The 19,600-nt window shown below is 42.2% G+C and overlaps 1 protein-coding gene across 3 annotated transcripts in view; it reads left to right on the top strand.

Annotated features, from left to right (window-relative positions):
• Positions 1-19,271, top strand: part of tnfrsf19 (tumor necrosis factor receptor superfamily, member 19) — a 63,532-nt gene extending 44,261 nt beyond the window's left edge. For 2 of the 3 annotated variants that reach the window (XM_078403072.1, XM_078403071.1), the window contains 5 exons: positions 6,557-6,721; positions 9,122-9,250; positions 12,737-12,839; positions 14,191-14,614; positions 18,214-19,271. In XM_078403072.1, the coding sequence (XP_078259198.1) occupies positions 6,557-6,721; positions 9,122-9,250; positions 12,737-12,839; positions 14,191-14,614; positions 18,214-18,225 (833 nt within the window). In that variant the 3' untranslated portion in view covers positions 18,226-19,271. The remainder of the gene's footprint in view (positions 1-6,556; positions 6,722-9,121; positions 9,251-12,736; positions 12,840-14,190; positions 14,615-18,213) is intronic. The other variant, XM_078403073.1, reaches the window with a different exon arrangement.
• Positions 19,272-19,600: the final 329 nt, after the last annotated feature.

The following is a 19,600-nucleotide window of genomic DNA, read 5'->3' as shown; positions in this document are numbered from 1 at the left end:
TTTAAAAGACATTTGGACAGTGCATGGATAGGAAAGCTTTAGAGAGATATGGACCAAAGGAAGGCAAATGGGACTAGCTTAGGGTATATTGGCCGGCATGGACGAGTTGTACTGAAGGGCCTGTTTCCGTGCTGTAAGACTCTATGATGCTAGAACATTTTGGCTTATTGTTTATTCAGTTATTTGTTTTGAACAACTTTGAAAGAACTTGCAAAAATATATCAAATTCATGTCTTTCGTCAGTTAGTGCCCATCCTACTTCAAGTCTGTCATTACACAATAAGTACACAAAGTTGGGGTTAACTTGTTAAAGCACACACTTCAAAAACGTGGTCATAAAAGCTTTGTTTCCAGTCAGCAAACACTTTCAAGATTCATTTTAATTTTGCACAATTCCACATAATATGAATGTGAAAATAAGATATAATGTTGGGAACACTGTTTACATTCATGTAATGTTATTTCTAACTCTGTAACTGCAGGGCTTTTGGAGGTATTGGCACCTTACTTTATATTCCAAATAGCAGTCAACTTTATGTTTTATTTTTAAACCATCCAAGGTATATTGTTGCAATTATATATTGACTATCGAAAGTGAAAGGCCTAGAGTGGATGTGGAGAGGATGTTTTCACTAGTGGGAGAGTCTAGAAACAGAGGGCACAGCCTCAATAAAAGGAAGGTATCACAAAATGCTGGGGTAACTCAGCGGGTCAGGCAGCATCTCAGGAGAGAAGGAATGGGTGACGTTTCCTTCTTCAGACTAATGTCAGGGGAGGGGGCGGGACAAAGAAAAGATGTAGTTGGAGACAGGAAGAACTGGGAAGGGGGAAAGGAAAGAGAGGGGCAGAGGAGTTATCTAAAGTTATGTTCATACCGCTGGGGTGTAAGCTGCCCAAACAAAATATAAGGTGCTGTTTCTCCAATTTGCAGTCGGCCTCACTATGACAATGGAGGAGGCCCATGACAGAAAGGTCAGACTGGGAGTGGGAGGGGGAGTTGAAATGCTGTGCCACCGGGAGATCAGGTTGGTTAAGGTGGACTGAGCGAATAAAAGGACGCACCTTTAGAATAGGGACGGAGGAATTTCTTTAGCCAGAGGGTGATAAATCTGTGGAATTCGTTGCCACAGACAGTGGTGGAAGCTAAGTCGGAGATTGATAAGTTCTTCATTAGAAAGTGCGTCAAAGGGGAGAAGGCAAGAGAATGGGGTTGAGACAGAAAGATAGCTTAGCCACGACCAAATGATGGAGCAGACGCGATGGGCCGAAAGGCCTAATTCTGCTCGTTTTTGTTATGGTCTTATATTTTCAATGCTTATGTTTCAAGTGCCATCAACATTTCATGAAATTCCTATACTGAGGTTGGATTTAAATATCAAGTGTAAATCAAAGAAATACTCGAAATCTGAAATGAAAATTGAAAATGCTGGAAATGCTCAGCCCTTTCAGACAGCATCTGTGGAGAGAGAACCAGTTAGAGGTTCAGATGGAAGAAGGGTCTTCAATCTGAAATGTTAACTCTGTTTCTCTTTGTCCAGATGCCACTTCACCAGCTTAGTGTTTCCAGTATTAAAAAAATTAAATTCTTGCCTAGTTCCTGAATTAAAGTGGTTTACTTTATAACAGTTGTGTCATGACTGCAGTTCAGATTTCAAATACCAAGAAACGTATATATTAAAAAAATCAAAAAGGCTAATGTGTGTTAGCCTTTATAATTATAGGGGGTGGAACATAAAAGGAAGTTTTGCCAGCACCGTACAAAGCCCTGTTCAGACCACATCTGGAGTTCTTTGCAAATTCTGGTTACCACACCTTACTGTACTGACCTTGAAAGCCACTGAGCACAGGTTCACTGGTAAGATTTATTGCAGCAGACTCCTGGGGTGAGATTGCTTTGTAATCTGTAAAATCAAGCTTTTTCCATAATATGAAACTCCTCTGTCATTATTTTGAACAAAGAAATCAAATATATTTTAACCTTCCTGCACTGGAAAGGGTTATTATATTTCTGAGTGAATGGAAGAAATAGGCCACAGCAAGGCACAGCACAGGAACAGGCCATTCAGCCCACAATGGCTGGGCTGACCATGATGCCAAAATCAAATGCAGATTCAATGATCCGTTTTTCACTCTTCATACCTGCCTTCAGTTTGTGTAGAATGGAACTGTGATGCTGGTTTACACTGAAGATAGACACAAAATGCTGGAGTAACTCAGCGGGTCAGGCAGCATCTCTGGAGAAAACGAATAGGTGACGTTTTGGGTCTATACCCTTCTTCAGAGTTTCTTCAGACCCTGCCTTCAGTTCGTACATGAAACAGGGTTTAGAACAGAGAACGTACAACGCAAGAACAGACCCTTCAGTCCACAATGCCTGTGCTGTACATGATGCCAAGATAAACCAATCTCATCTGCCTGCACATGATCCATTTTCTTCCACTCCCTGCACATCCATGTATTTAAAAGCCCCTTTAATGCCATGATCCAGGTTCCCACCACTAATAGAAAAATGAAATTAAAAAGAATCATTATGAAGGGAGTAGTAGCATCAAAATGAGAAAATCATGATCTAACCAGGCAGTCGTGTGTAAAAAACATGCCCCGCTCATCTCCTTTAAACTTTGCCCCTCTCACCTTAAAGCTGTGCCCTCTAATCTTTGATATCTTTGATATTTCCACCTTGGGAATAAGTTCTGACTGTCTACCCTATCTATGCCTCTCATAATTTTATATACTTTATCAGGTCTCTCTCCTCATCCACTGACAATGAAGTGTAACTCTTCCTGCCAAACGTGATGATCTTCTGAAACAATAGAACTAAAGAATTACTCGGGACCAACATTAGTATTGTGATTTTTTTCCCCGAGCATGTGGAATGCCAGTTTGAGAGTCTGAATTTTCACGCAAGGTTTTTACTAAATGGTTAAGATTCCTATCTGCTGCGGCATTGGTGAAGATTTCTCCTGTACAATATTTCTGGTGAAACTGTGATTCTCACTCCATGGAGATTATTTCACAGCATTTTAAGAAACTGAGAAAACAAGTAGTGACTTGACATTGACATGGTGTTGAACCTACCAGGGAAATGTTAAAAAAATTAACACAGCCTTGTCAGCTTCAACCTAAGTCAATATTTGTTAGCATTAACAGCTTGCACCTAAACTTTACAATGTTGCACTGATAACCAATAACTCCCCAGCGGTGATACAGGCAGCAGCATTCTTGCTTCTGAATCAGGATGTTAGGTACAGGGAGAGGTGGGCTGACTTAGATTGCTTTCCTGGAACACCGAGGATTGCGGGGAGACCTGATAGAAGTAGCAAAAAATTATGAGAGGCATAGACAGTCAGAACCTTTCTCCCAGGGTGGAAAAATCAAATACTGGTAAGGCTTAAAAGTGAAGGTGGGGGGGGGCAAGTTTAAAGGAGAATGTGCAGGACAACCTTTTAACACAGGGTGGTGAGTGCCTGGAACTTGCCGCCAGGGGTGGTGGTCGAGACAGATACAATAGTGGTATTTAAGAAGCTGTTGGATAGACACATGGATATGCAGAGAATGCAGAGATATGGATTATTTGCAGGTAGATAAAATATGGTGTTGGCCTGAATGTTGACACAGTCACTGTGGGCCAAAGGGCCTGTTCTTGTGCTCTACTGTTCTGTGTTTTAGGTTTAGATTTATTATAGTCACATATATACAGTGAAATGTTTTGTTTTGCAAGCTATCAAAACAGATCAGATACACCATACATAAATACAATCAGGTCAAATTCAAGTACAATAGATAGAGCAAAGGAGAAGATATAGAGGGCAGAATATCGATTCAGGAGGCTATGGCGCAGTGTTAGAGCTGCTGCCTTACAGTGCTTGAGACCCGGATTCGATTCTGACTACAAGACCACGCCGACCAGCGATCACCCGTACACTAACACTGTCCTACCACTAGGGACAATTTTACAGAAGCCAATTAACCTACAAACATGTACGTCTTTGGAGTGTGGGAGGAAACCAGAGCACTTGGAGAAAACGCACAGGGGCGCAGAGAGAACGTACAAACTCCATACAGACAGCATCGGTAGTCAGGATCTAACCCGGGTCTCTAGCGCTGTCACACAGCAACACTACCGCTGCACCACTGTGCCGCCCTTCCTCTGTTGATCGGTTATGAATCCGAAAAGATTCTCCCTCCACAGATACTGTCTGACCTGTTTCTTGTGTGTTCCAAACTTTCAGCATCTGCAGCTTTTTGGGTTTTTAGTTATCCATTGTGTCCTGGTCAATATTTGTCCCACAGCCAACAGTAGTTGAGCAAATATCATGTAATTGTAACATTTCAGCTTGAGCTGCTGAGTAATTTCTAATATTTTAAGTTTTTATTCCAGATTCCTAGCACCTGCATCTTTTTACTTTATCACATTTTCTTTTGTGAGACTTTGTGTATGCATATTGGTTTCTGTGTTTCCAATATTTCAAAGGCAACTGGCCTTCAAAAGTAGTTTATTGGTCTTAAATCACTTTGATGTCTTAAATTGGAATGTGAAAGGTGCAGAATGATTGCTTTCTTTTCTTTTATTTGTACCCACCCACATAGAACAGAACAGTACAACACAGGAACAGGCCCTAGGGCCAACAATGTCCAAGCCAAATTAATCTTCTCTGCCTGCAGGCGATCCATATCGCTCCATTCCCTACAGAGCCATCTAAAAACGCTCTACATTTTAGAAGAAACGTGCTGAAGTAAAATCTTCTTAAACGTCACTATTGTACCTGTCACTGGTAGCATGTTCCAGGCACCCGCCACTCTCAAGAGTCAAGAATGTTTTATTGTCACATGTCCCAGATAGTACAATGAAATTCTTACTTGCTGCAGCACAACGAGTATGTAAACATAGTACACTGTGTAAAAAAACGTTTGCCGCACATATCCTTTAACTTTGCCCACTCACCTTAAATCAATACCCTCTAGCCTTCGACATTTCCACCCCAGTCTTTGATTTCCACCCTGGGAGAAGGGTTCTGACTTCAACTTATATATGCATCTCATAACTGTACATACTTCTATCAGGTCTCCCTGCAACATCTGACATTCCAGAGAAAACAATCCAAGTTTGTCCAACCTCTATCTATAACTAATAGCTTCTAACCCAGGCAGCATTCCGGAAAACCTCCCTCCCCCATTCTCCCTGCCATTGGATGTGACTCCCGACTACTTCAAGGTCATGAGTTTTGCTTGACCCCACCCAAGCACCTACCTGCACCAGACACGACCTCTGCCAGCCTCTAGGATTTCATTATTACAGAATAATGAAAGGCATAGAAAGAGTGGATGTGGAAAGGATGTTTCCACTGGTGGGAGAGTCTAGGACCAGAGGTCATAGCCTCAGACTTAAAGGGCGCTCTTTTAGAAAGAAGGTGAGGAGGAACCTCTTTAGTCAGAGGGTAGTTAAACTGTGGAACTCATTACCACAGAGGGCTGTGGAGGACATCAGTGGATATTTTTAAGGCAGAGATGGACAAATTCTTGATTAGAATGGGTGTCAAATGTTATGGGGAGAAGGCAGGAAAATGGGATTAGGAGGCAGAGATCAGCCAGGATTGAATGGTGGAGTAGACTCAATCAATGTGCTGAATGGCCTAATTCTACTCCTATCACTTATGAACTGCCTTCCAATCCCTGACTGCCAGTTGTACTCTCTCTCTCTGTCTCAACTACCCATGTCTGACTGCCAACCACACCCATCGCTGAGGTCAGGACCATTGCCTTACACCTCCCACACCCACCAAACTAACATTGCCTCAACCAACTATCTCCATCACATGTTAAACACACTCCCTCATCGCTTTCACCTTCCCCAGTCCAAGGCATTGGCCCTCTCCCAAATCCTGCCTGCAATTCCTCGCGTGAATCCTCTACTTTCCGACCTGACCCTACTATTTACCAGCCCGATCTCATTTAAAAATGTAAATGTACTGAAAATAGAAACGTGAGGTAAAAATCAAGAGATGAATAGATCAGGTAGACACACAGAATCTCTTGCTTAGAGTAGGGGAATCAAGAACCAAAGGACCTGAGGGGTAACTTTTCACACAAAGGGTGGTGGGTGTATGGAACGAGGTGCAGAGGAGATAGTTGAGGCAGGTATTATCGCTATGTTTAAGAAACATTTGGACAGGTACATGGATAGGATGGGTTTAGCGGGATATGGGCCTAATGCAGGCAGGTGGAACTAGGGTAGATGGGACATGTTGGTGTGGGCAAGTTGACGGGCCTGTTTCCATGCTGTAAGACTCTATGATTCGAAGTAGAAAATACTGGAAATACACAGCTGGTCAGGCAGCATCTGTGGATGGACAAAAAGAAGCTCTCAGACTTGAAGTGTAAACTTTATTCTTCTTTCCACAGATGCCCAATCTTTAGCCCTGAATAATAGAACTGCTTCATTGTGCATGTTTCACAGTACATATTAATACAGTTGTGAATGGTGGCCGATGTGTGGGACTCAAAATGACGATGTCTTAGAGTTGGTACTGAGCATGCTTTCCATTGCTGTTTTCAGGTAACACCAGAGTGAACCTGGTGAAGATCCCATCGACCTCCTCCAGTCCGCGGGACACCGCGCTGGCTGCTGTTATCTGCAGTGCACTGGCCATGGTTCTGCTGGCTCTTCTTATCCTTTGCATCATCTACTGCAAGAGACAATTCATGGAGAAGAATCCCAGTTGTAAGTTTACGACCTGAAACGACTCCGTTTAGTTTACGTCAGATCATAGCACCCAAGGTCAGGATTGAACCCAAGTCTCTGGCGCTGTAAGGCAGCAACTCTTATCACTGTGCCACTGTGCCCCCTAAGTGTAAATACATTGTTAAATGATAGTTGATAAGTTATAGGTGCAATTAGGTCATTCGTCCCATTAAGTCTACTCTGCCATTCAATCATGGCTGATTTAGCATTCCCTCTCAACCACATCTCACAACGAAGTGTGCAGTGAATGGATTAAGTTGAAAATAACTTTTACTTCCCAGTCTTTCATTTAGCCAACAATTAACAATTCTTTTCCATCAGGCTCAGAAATAGAACCTCTTTTCATTGCACAAACGACGCCTGCAATTGGATTTGAAACCACTTGTAAACGCCCCACCACGTAACTTCAAGCATAAGGATACAGACCACACATACACAGCAGCTTTACTTTACAAACACAAAATATATTGTGTGACTAAAGGATTGATCTGGAAGGCAGATGACCTGTCTTAACGCAGTGATTGAGTGCAGGCCTGGTGGAGAGGACTCTAAAATGTTTAAAAAACATTTGTCATGAAGAAGGAATGTTTTCAATTATATGAAGCCTGTCTCTATGTCTGATCAGAGATCTTAACAAAGTGACCAATCCCAAATTATCAGCCATGTGCAATAGGCAGCAACATTTCTTGAATTGTCTGTATTTAGTATGAGAAATTATTAGAAATAATTGAAATGGGCTGGGGTTTTTTAAAAGTTCTGAAAATGTTGATTATGCAGCTAGTTACTCTTATTTTCTTCATTAATAAACTTCAAAATGTGGTGTTTATGATCTCGTTTGAAGAACCTGTAAAGACTGCTGAGAAGATTTATGAGGATGTTGCCAGGGCTTGAGGGCTTGAACTCGAGGGAGTGGTTGGGCAAGATGGACTCTATTCCTTGGAGCACCGGAGGCTGAGGGGAGATCTTATCGAGGTGTATAAAATCATGAGGGGAATAGATAGGGTGAATGAACTGTCTTTTACTCAAGAGTGGGGGAATCAAGAACCAGTCACCATAGGTTTAAGGTGAGGGGGGCAAGATTGAACAGGAACTCAAGGGGCAACTTTTTCACACAGAGGATGTTGGTGGCTGAGGAGGTCGTTGAGGCGCCAAGGCCCTGTGGGGGAGGACCACAGTCTAGGGTCCTTCCGCTGCTGGACATGGGGGGGGGGGCAGGGTGTGGTGGAGAGAGACGCCCCTCCAAATAAGGGATACTGGGTAAATGTATGTAAATGTAAGTAAATGTCTAAGTAAATGCCTGTATTGAATGTGTAACCTCCGGAAATGTCGGATGGGTTTGTTTAAAAAAGATGTTTTGTAAATGATATTTATTACTTGAATAAAGTATTTTTTGATATAAAAAAAAAGGTACCATAACAACATTTAAAAGACACTTTGCCAGGATAGGAATGAATTAGAGTGATATGGGCTAAACAGGGACAAATAGGACTGTTTTAGATGGGGCATCTCAGTTGGATGAGTTGGGCTGATTGATGGGCCTGTTTCATGTTGTATGACTCTATGACCTTAGGTTGGTTCAACACAACAATCTACAATATTAATATTATGTCCTTTATACAAAGTTTCAGCTCTCCCACAAAAATAATGTGAGCTCTGGAAACGAGACAAATCTGAAGTTTTACCCACTTCTGGTGCCTGTTAATATTTGGCTCTTGTGGAAAAGAATTTGTGCCCACTGGTATGCTGTTTTTTTTTGTAAAAGGAAAGATTAAAACAGTTCCAAACGTGCAGGAACAGATGTAGTTTTGTTGAGTCATTGTTTTTCTGAAAATGCTGCTTGGAGTCATGGAAAAGTGCCCTTCAGCCCAACTTGCCCACATTGACCTACGTGCCCCGTCTACATTAGTCCCACCTGTCTGTCTTTTTTTAGTTTAGAGATACAACGTGGAAACAGGCCCTTCGACCCACCAAGTCCATGCCAACCAGCGACCTCCGTACACCAGCACTATCCCACACACTAGGGACCATTTACAATTTTTACCGAAGCCAATTAACCTACAAACCTGTACGTCTTTGGAGTGTGGGAGGAAATTGGAGCACCCGGAGAAAACCCATGTGGTCATGGGGAGAACGTACAAACTGGGTAAAGACAGCACCCATAGTTAGGATCGAACCCAGGTCACTGACCCATAGCCTTCTGTTAGTCTGAGTTTTAAAAAAGGCTAAGCGTTGGAAAGATGCAGCCTATAAATCAATGTCACCAAAATACACCTGGACCCTAAAAGAGGGTGAGGGTTACTGAGGTCATGTGTTGAGAATTACTGAGGTCTACATAAAAGGCCATTATTTTAACTTTGCTATTCCTTCCCTTTTTCAAAGGGTCAATGAGACTGCACGATGCTCAATTAAATGGGGCAGAACTGTCAACTTCACTTGACAGACAACGGATTAATCTGAGTCCACACCAAACCTGTGCGTACTGTCAGCAAAGTCCAGCACAGACTTGTGGTAAGTGTAAAAAACAGATGCCTAAAGGACTGTGTTATTGGTGGGAACACTGACACATGCATTACAATGGTCTTCCCCTAATTATACTTTCTTACTGTTTAAGACAGCATAGAGTCACACTTTATGTACAATGTAAGATGAATGCAAGGATAGAAAACAATTTTCATGGTGTTTTCATGCACTATTCATCTGACTTTGTTGCCCATATTAATTTTAGTTTCATGAAAGAAATATAGTATTTGCTGATATCTCCATTACTAATCAAACCAGGCAATAATTGTTAGTAATATCATTACTTTAATAAATGTTTGCTCTTCCAAAAAGTAATATCACTACTTTAATAACATGTTTGCTTTTCCAAAATTAAATGCATTCTGTTTTTCAGTAACCTGTTAAAATATTAACATCGTCTCATTTGAAGCAAATTTATTATCCAAGAATAAACTTTATTCAGAATAAAAAAATATATATATATAAAACACAGACTGTGTAAAACCTCTTCAGACATTCTCAGCGTCTACACATTCTGTAGTCTCATCCTGACTCAGTTGTGTATGTTTAAGATGTAACGGCATTTGCGAAGCTTTTTGGGAAAGCACTTTGTTTCATGTTAAAATTAAAGGCGGGAGGTAATAAGATGGCTTAAAGATTTTAGATTTAGATTTAGATTTAGAGATACAGCGCAGAAACAGGCCCTTCGGCCCATCGGGTCCGCGCCGCCCAGCGATCCCCGCACACTAACACTATCCTACACCTACGCAGATCATAGTGACTGCTTAAAGATTAGCATTCTCAGAGGACTGTAGCTTTTAGTTCTGGCCAAGCAAATCTGCCCAACATAGAGTGACCTTCGGGCAGCAGTGAGGGATGGTATAAAATGTGGGGACTGAGTCATTCATGTAGACTCTTAGAAACATAGAAAAATAAGTGCAGGAGTAGGCCATTCGGCCCGTCGAGCCCTTCAATATGATCATGGCTGATCATCTAAAATCAGTATCCTGTTCCTGCTTTTTCCCCATATCCTTTGATTCCTTTAGCCCGAAGAGCTAAATCTAACTTTAGACATCAGAGATAGAGCGCGGAAATAGGCCCCTTTGGCACACTGAGCCGGAGATGCCTAGATAAACTGCCTCCATTCTCTGCATATCCATGTGTAAGCATCCCTAGTTGTAACTATGAAGTGACAGAATGTATAACTTTATGCTTGGTGTAGATTAGCATGAACAGTTTAGCTGACTCATGTCAGATTTTATGAGCATGTTGAGAATAGGGCATGGAGTCACAGGGTCATACCGTGTGGAAACGGGCCCCATCTACACTAGTCTAATGACATGTTGCAAGAGGCTTTGAGTTTAGAAGTAAGGAGGTCCTCCTGCAGTTGTACCGAGCCCTGATGAGACCGCACCTGGAGTATTGGGTGCAATTTTGGTCTCCTAATTTGAGGAAGAACATTCTTGCTATTGAGGAAGTGCAGCGTAGGTTCACCAGGTCAATTCCCGGGATGGCGAGACTGACATATGATGAAAGAATGGATCGACTGGGCTTCTATTCACTGGAATTTAGAAAGATGAGAGGGGATCTTATAAAAACATATACAATTCTTAAAGGATTGGACAGGCTAGATGCAGGAAAAATGTTCCCGGTGTTGGGGGAGTCCAGAACCAGGGGTCACAGTTTAAGAATAAAGGGTAGGCCATTTAGTACTGAGAATTGTGAATCTGTGGAATTCTCTGCCACAGAAGGCAGTGGAGGTCAATTCACTGGTTGTTTTCAAGAGAGAGTTAGATTTAGTTCTTAGGGCTAAAGGAATCAAGGGATATGAGGAAAAAGCAGGAACGGGGTACTGAATTTAGGTGATCAGCCATGATCATATTAAATGGGTGTGCTGGCTCAAAAGGCCAAATGGCCTACTCCTGCACCTATTTTCTATGTTTTCTATGTAGTCCCACCTACCTGCGTTGGGCCCATATGCCACCAAACCTATCCTATCTACGTACCTGCCTAAATGCATAGTTTTAAGTAGAGAGGGGCACAGTTTAAAGAAGATGTGTGGGACAACTTTGTAAACATGAGTGCCTGGAATGCACTGCCATGGGTTGGCAGTTGAGGGAGGTACAATAGTGGCATTTAAGAGACTTATGGATAGGCACATAGATATGCAGGGAATGGAGGGACATGAATTATGCACAGGTCGATAAGAGATAGTCTCGCATCATGTTCGGCACGGACGTTATAGAACAAGGGCCTGTTCTTGTGCTGTACTGTTCTATGTTTAATAGTGCGAGGGATAATTTTTTTGCAATAGTTTACAGAATCAACTTTGGGGAAGGCCATATTAGACACAGCAGCAACTAATTAGCCAGGTTCAGTTCACAGTTTAATGTTGCTCGTCAAATAGCGATTGTTAAATGTGTGTGCAAATGTAGTGTAGAGAAGAGGGAAATACAAAACACTCCCACCATTCTAGATTCAGATGAGCCGGTTTCCATGTAATGAGCCAAAGACTGCCATGGGGCCAGTGCAGACTGGGCACATCTGTTAATAGATAAAATTACCTGCATATCAGTGGGAGATGCTGAACAAAACAAGGATTTAATCTGGTACAGAACCAGTTTATACTCTTGAGGCAGGAGCTCTGCGTGCAAGATATAAACTGCCACAGCTGACTCAAGATATAAGGAGATAAAATTACAAGTAAGGGACGCAGCATGCAAATGCCACAGATCCTGGAAAGATACAAAGAACAAGAAGTAGTAGGAAAGTGAGAGGGGCAATGAATAATAGGAACCTAAGGGGCACCTTTTTCACTCAGAGGGTGGTAGGAATATGGAATGCCAGAAGAGGGGAGGCAAGTGCTATCACAATGTTTAACAAAACATTTGGACATGTATATGGATAGGAGAGTTTTAGAGGGATATGGGCCAAACATGGGCAAATTGGACTATCTTAGATGGGGCATCTTAGGGCGGCATGGACGAGTTGGCCTGAACGGCCTGTCTCAATGCTAAATGATTCTATGAACTGCAAAATAAGAATTTGGAGAAAAGAAAATTGGCACAAAATATCCCAGAATTATATAGGGTGGCACAGTGGTGCAGCGATAGAGCTGCTGCCTTACAGCTCCAGAGACCTGGGTTTGATCCTGACTATGGGTGCTGTCAGTACAAAGTTTGTACGTTCTCCCCATGACTGCGTGAGTTTGTTCCAAGTGTTCCAGTTTCCTCCCACACTCCAAAGACGGACATGTTTGTAGATTAATTGGCTTCTGTAAATTGTTAATTGTCCCTAGTGTGTAGGATAGAACTAATGTACAGGATGATTGTTGGTCAGTGAAGACTCAGTGGGCTGAAGGGCCTGTTTCCATGCTGTGTCCCTAAAGTCGACTTGTCCACATTATGAAGGTGATTAGGAACATAGACCGTGTGGACATTGTCATCCTCTCTTGTCTTTATTACCTCACAGAAACCAATGTATTTTTTCTTGAAGGTCCTGTTCACTTGGTTCCATCGTGCTGTTTTGATGATACCTGCAGCCTAGAGTACAGCAGTGAAAGTTCCTATCCTCCATTTGCATCGGAACTTCTTAAAAGGTAAATTCATGAAGTTCATTCGGACGAACTATCCCATTTTTTCATCCACTCCCGACAAACTATGAGCAATTTACAGAGGCCAGTTAGCCTACAACATCGCGCTTCTTTGGAGTCTGGGAGGAAACCGGAGCACCCGGAGAAAATCCATGCGGTCACAGGGAGAATGTACAAACTCCCTACAGATGAAACCGGGGTCTATGGCGCTATGAGGCAGCAACTCTACCGCTGCGCCACTGTGCCACCCCTAATGAAATTTGTTTCATTTTTCCCTCGTGTACAAAAATCATTAACTCATCAACAGATTGCCCTGTACAACTCAATCTTACTGGCTTCACCCGTATTAGAAATGCTCCCTCACTCCTATCCCTCCCTCTTCTACCTTCCCTGTAAATTACAAAGATACCGTTTTCTCTCTTTCCCAATTCTAACAAAGGGCCTTCAATCTGAAATGTTAACTCTGTTCCTCTTTCCACAGATGTTGTCTAACTTGCTGAGTGTTCCACGCATTTTCTGCTTTTATTTTTGATTTACATCATCTGCATTTTAATAGAGCTTCATTTACTGTTGTAAAATGTGTTGTATCGTGCGCACGTATCATTCATATGACCATAATACATAGGACCAGAATTATCCGGCCCATCGAGTCTACTCCACCATTCAATCATGGTTGATCATGATTTCCTTTCAACCCTGCTCTCCTGCTTCTCCCCGTTATCTTTGACACCCTTAATAATCAAGCAGCCCTCAATCTCCGCTTTAACAATACCCAATGACAGCCTCCACTGCCATCAATGGCAACAAATTCCATAGATTCCCCATCTTCAGGCTTAAGATATTCCTTCTCCTCTCCATTCCAAAGGTATATTCTTTTATTGTGAGCCTGTACCTTCATCACATGTCAAGCACAGAGGCAGATGAGGTGCGGCACAGTGGTGCAGCAGTAGAGATATTGCTTTACTGCGTAGAGACCCTGGTTCAATCGTGACTACGGGTGCTGTCTGTATGGAGTTTGTAGGTTCTCCCTGTGGTCTGCATGTGCTTTCTCTGGGTGCTCTGGTTTCCTCCCACACTCTAAAATCATACAGGTTTGTCGGCTAATTTGCCTCGGTAAAATTGTAAATTGTCCCTAGTGTGTAGGATAGTGCTAGTGTACGGGGTGATCACTGGTTGTCGCAGACTCGGTGGGCCGAAGGGCCTGTTACTGCGTTGTATCTCTAAACTAAACTAAACTAAACTGAACTGGACTGGACTGATGCCTTGCACTGGTGATAACAGCTTGAGCAACTTATGTATGCCAGTTAGCCTTTGTCAACCAATTTGCTGCCTGTAACATGCTCTCTGTTTCCCACAGGCCCAAGGACTCTGGTCGTGATATACTGCCTTCTCTCCTGGATGTCTTTACGCCCTCTTTTGATAGCGATGCCTCAGAAGCTTGGCCTCTCATGCGAGGCTCCAACTGCAGTGACACTGGTTCGACTTGTGAATCACTCCACCATCCGCCAGACGTTGGAACCGCTCCCGAACAAGTCACTGCCTTGATCCAAAACTCAGAAGCCCCGACAACCCCACCTTCACATATGTACCAGAAGGAAGAGGGTCAGCCTGAGTTACTTTGTCTGCAGTCTCTTTCTGCTGAGATAGAGGGAACTAATGTAGTGGGCGAGAAACAAGAAGGTGCAGCACATCTCGGACATCTCCCATCAATAAACCATGGAGGGCAAGAGGAGAACCAAATGGAGTGCAATGCTGAGCAAGTTCCAAATGCAGACAACGGGGTAAGGCATAATAATTCCATTAACAATAACGCTGCATTAGAAACTTGATCTTTATTATCTGTATAGTGCTGACTAGACCATTCCTCAGCAAATTTGGATATCAATTTTTAGTTTAGTTTGGAGATATAGCGTGGCAACAGGCGTGGAAACGATGCCGACCATCGATCACTCATTCACTAGCTCTATTTGATCCCACTTTCACATCCTATACACTTGGGGCAATTTACCGAGGCAAATTAACCTACAAACCAGCACATCATTGGAATGTGGGAGGAAACCCACGCGGTCACAGGGAGAACGTACAAACTCTGCACAGACAGCATCCGTTGTCAGGATCGAACCCAGAGTCTCTGGCACTGCGAGGCAGCAACTCTACTGCTGCGCCACTGTGCTGCCAGTATTACTTTGTAATAAAAAAGATTCAAGAGTGGTCAGAGAGTGGTGAAGGTGTGGAATTCTCTGCCTCAGAAGGCAGTGGAGGCCAGTTCGTTGGATGCTTTCAAGAGAGAGCTGGATAGAGCTCTTAAGGATAGCGGAGTGAGGGGGTATGGGGAGAAGGCAGGAACGGGGTACTGATTGAGAGTGATCAGCCATGATCGCATTGAATGGCGGTGCTGGCTCGAAGGGCTGAATGGCCTACTCCTGCACCTATTGTCTATTGTCTATTGTCATATGTACCGAAATGAAACAATGAAATTCTTACTTGCAGGAACATAACATGTCTGTTAACACAGTACACATAGATAATAATACACAATCAAAAGAAAGTTTAAATAAAAAAAACACCACAGTGCAAAATAAGACAAAAGCTCGAAATCCCTAGTTCACTCAAGATGGTTCGTGGTCCAAAGTTTAGTTGGTGTTTACAGTGTTCAAGAAGCTGTTCCTGAAACTGGACTGGACTGATGATGCTGGCTGCCTTTTTGAGACGGTGGCTCCTATAAATCCCTTTGATGGCGGGTAGGTCAGTACCTGTGATGGACCGAAAAGTGTTTACCACATAATATTAATTGAAGGGAGAGTAATCTGTAATAATCAGGTACAGTCCTATCTTGTCAAGCTAAATGAGTTGGGTCTGTAATTTAGAATAAGGGATAATCGTGTGGAAGCAAACAAGATGCCGAGGGACCCTGACTGAGTGGCACAGTAGTACAGCAGGAGAGTTGCTGCCTTAAAGCGTCAGATATAGTTCAATTGTAACTACAGGTGCTGTCTGTACGGAGTTTGTACGTTCTCCCTGAGACCACGTGGGTTTTCTCCAGGTGCTCTGGTTTCCTCCCACATTCCAAAGACGTGCAGGTTCGTCGATTAATTGGCTTCTATAAATTGTCCCTAGTGTGTAGGATAGAACTAGTATACGGATGATCGCTGTTCGGCGTGGAATCAGTGGGCCGAAGGTCATGTTACCATGCTCTATCTCTACACTAAACTAAGACAGGGTGGCACACGGTGGTGCAACAGGTAGAGCCACTGCCTCACCAGTGCCAAAGACCCGGGTTCAATCCTGACCTCAGGTGCTGTCTGTGTAGAGTTTTCACATTCTCCCTGTGACCATGAGTGTTTCCTCTGGTTTCCACCCACATCAAAAAGACGTGCGAGTTTGTAGGTTAATTGGCTTCTGTAAATTGTCCCCCTAGTATGTAGAATAGAATAAGTATAATGTGTGAGTGATTGCTGGTCGGCATGGATTTCATGGGCTGAACGGCTTGTTTCCAAGCAGGTTTGTAGGTTAATTGGCCTCTGTAAATTGCCTCTAGTGCGTGGGAAGTGGATGAGACAGTGGGATAACGTAGAACTAGTATGAAAGGGCGATAGTTGGTTGACTCAGAGGGCTGGAGGGCTTGTTTCCGTGCTGTATCTTTAACTAAACCAAACTGAACGTGATAGATGTCAAGATGTTTAGACTGGTGAAAGACTCTTGAGAAGGGAGGCATGGCTTCAACCCAAGGGAGCAATCATTTAAAACCTAAGTAGGGAAAAGGTTCTTCTCACAGATGGCAGTGAATCTCTGGACTTCACTCCCCACAGTTATGAAAAATCACACCTTGCAAGTATTTTTAGTGGAGGTAGATGAATGTTTGAAACTTCGAGGGATTCCTGTGCTGAAGAAGGGTCCTGACCCAAAACGTCACCCATCCTCTCTCTCCAGAGATGCTGCCTGACCCGCTGAGTTAGTCTAGCACCTTGTGTCTATCCTCTGTATATATCAGTATCTGCAGTTCCTTTCTACACACTTCCTGTGCTGTACTGTGGTATGTCGGGCTTGACAAGCCAAATGGTCTATTCATGCTCTGACCTTCTTGTTTTCTCTGAGGGCCATGGTAATACAACATAAAGAGAGAGGTTGGGCAAGCTAGGTCTTTAATCCGTGGAACACAGGAGGCCAAGGGGTGATCTTATAGAGGTGTATAAAATCATGAGGGGAATTGACAGGGTGAATGCACCGAGCCTCTTATTCTGCATAGGGGAATCAAGAAGCAGAGGACATAGGTTTAAGCTGAGAGGGGAAAGGTCTAATAGGAACCCAAGGGGAAATTTTTCACACAGAGGGTGGTGGGTACATGGAACAAGCTGCCCAAGGAGGTAATTGAGGCAGGTACTATAACAGCATTTAAAAGACATTTGGACAGGTACATGGATAGGAACGGTTTAAATGGATATGGGCTAGCTAAACGCAGGTCTATGCACTAGTATAGATGAGGCATGTTGGTCGGCATGGGCGGATTGGACCAAAGAGCCTGTCCCCATGCTGTGTGACTTTATGACTTTGACTAGAATTAACCAGAGATGCCTGATCACTTCTTATCTGATTCCCATATCTACATGCACATGGGCAGACAGATGGAGGGTTTAATTAAAGCATAGACAGTTGTGCTGATTGGTTTAATCCAAACACAAATAGAATATATATTTTTTTAATTATGTTTAATTAATGAAAATAAAAGAGTCCAGCAGATATGTCAGTATTATTACGGGTGACACTTACAATAAGTAGGATTGATGCAGGATTCAAAACTATTTAAACATGTAGAGCTTTGTTTATATTTGAGTTATGTTAGATCATATCACCAACCACATAAATAATTCTTAGAATGACATTTGACAGTTTGAAGCTTGATTATTGTTTCTAACTCAAGAGGCAATCTAATCATCCCGATTTGAACACAGTGCAACTCTAAGGGAGTTTGAAATTCTGTCTCGGATTTGTTACAGTGAAATGTTGGATCTGCACCACATAAAATGATGAGATACAGCATGGAAACAATCTATTCCGATCTATTCCCTCATGATTTTGTACACCTCTATAAGATCACCTCTCATCCTCCTGCGCTCCAAGGAATAGTCTTAGCATGCTCAACCTCTACCTATAGTTCAGGCCCTCGAGTACTGGCAACATCCTCATAAAAATATGTATTTTATTTATATTGTTAGTATTCTATGGAATTTTAAATTGAGTCAGTACATGGAGGTTTCTTTATTAAAAGTCCAATGGGTAGAATTTGCATAATGTTAACATTGTTGAATAAACGAGCCTGTCTTTCTACAGTTTTAATACATTTTACCTATCATTAATAGTGACTTTTACTTTATATTTCCAGAACTGTTTGTAGAATAGGTTATGATGGTACCAGAGGAGTATTCAATCGTTCTCCGTTGACTCTCAAGCTGAGGAATATCTAACGGAGGCTCCAAATTTCAGGATATTCCATTTTCTAGCTGAACAAATGGCAAAATGCATAATAGTTCAGCATCTTCAACACCGACCAATTCAATATATGCATCATTCTAAGCAGTTTCTGATTTACTATTTGCTTTCCAATATGAAACATTTGGCAAGTTGTTCAAAGCTCTTGGCAAGAACGTTTATGACTGCAAAGGTGACAATGGAGAACTGTCAAAACATCCGTGCGCAAATTGCTGAAGGGCTTCTGAAGACAATTGATGAGCAATCTACAGTTCAGACAGCAACTGTAGATAAAGATTGCAGCACAACTGGCCTTGACGCATGAAATTGCAACATAAACAACTGTATGCACTCATGCAGCGTGCAAAGCATTTGAGACAGTGTTGTTCCATCAAATTGGTTTTGATTTATTAGGTATCCAATTATGTCTTTGTTATTAAAGTTTTAGAAAATGTGGTTTACTGTTGTAAAAGTGTACACTTTACTGTTCTCTGTAGAAAATTGTCACAGTAAATTGGTGTACAGAATTTTTCTTAAGTATTAATATTTTCATATGAAGAAGATAGCCATTTGCATTGTATTTCGCCTCTGCCATACTATAGTGTGTTCTGAAGTTAATACTTCAACAAATTAACTGTTAAGAAGAATGCGTTTACCCGTCTCCTGACTGAAGGAATCAAGATTGGTTGAACGGATGGATGGAGCACTGATTATTGTAGGATGGTGGGGTTGGGACTGAGATGTGTTGTGCTTGTCACTGCATGCTGAGAGTGGCCAAAAGATTTGCTTTGTCTGTCATCCAATCTTCCACTTTTTCTCATTCAGTTGGATCGCTTTACATGTGAGGTGATGGTTTTGTTTATGAATGCTCGATGAACATTGGCATTCATAAACAATTTGTTTTTAAAAATGGTTAAAAATATTAGTTAAGTGCTTCTGTGTAGAGTAGATTTCAAGGTATATATTTTTAGACAAGACTACAAACAATAAAATCACATATTTCAAGGTTGTTTTCCTGTTCCATCTTTAAGTTAATGATGTATACTAAATATAGTCACAAAATGCTGGAGTACCTCAGCGGGACAGGCTGAATCTCTGGAGGAAAGGAACAGGTGACGCTTCGGGTTGAGACCCTTCTTCAGACTGAGAGTCAGGGGAGAGGAACATACTAAATAACGAGTTTATGCCACTATAAGCAATTTTGATATTTATCAAAACAATCATTGCCTTGATGCTCCAGTTTTTCTCTTATCAGCCAAGGTATTAACATTGCCAAATCACATCTTATGTGAAAGGTAAGC

Source organism: Rhinoraja longicauda, chromosome 7 (assembly GCF_053455715.1).
Source record: "Rhinoraja longicauda isolate Sanriku21f chromosome 7, sRhiLon1.1, whole genome shotgun sequence".
Classification (NCBI taxonomy): Eukaryota; Metazoa; Chordata; class Chondrichthyes; order Rajiformes; family Arhynchobatidae; genus Rhinoraja; species Rhinoraja longicauda.
This window is presented reverse-complemented; position numbering and strand designations above follow the sequence as displayed.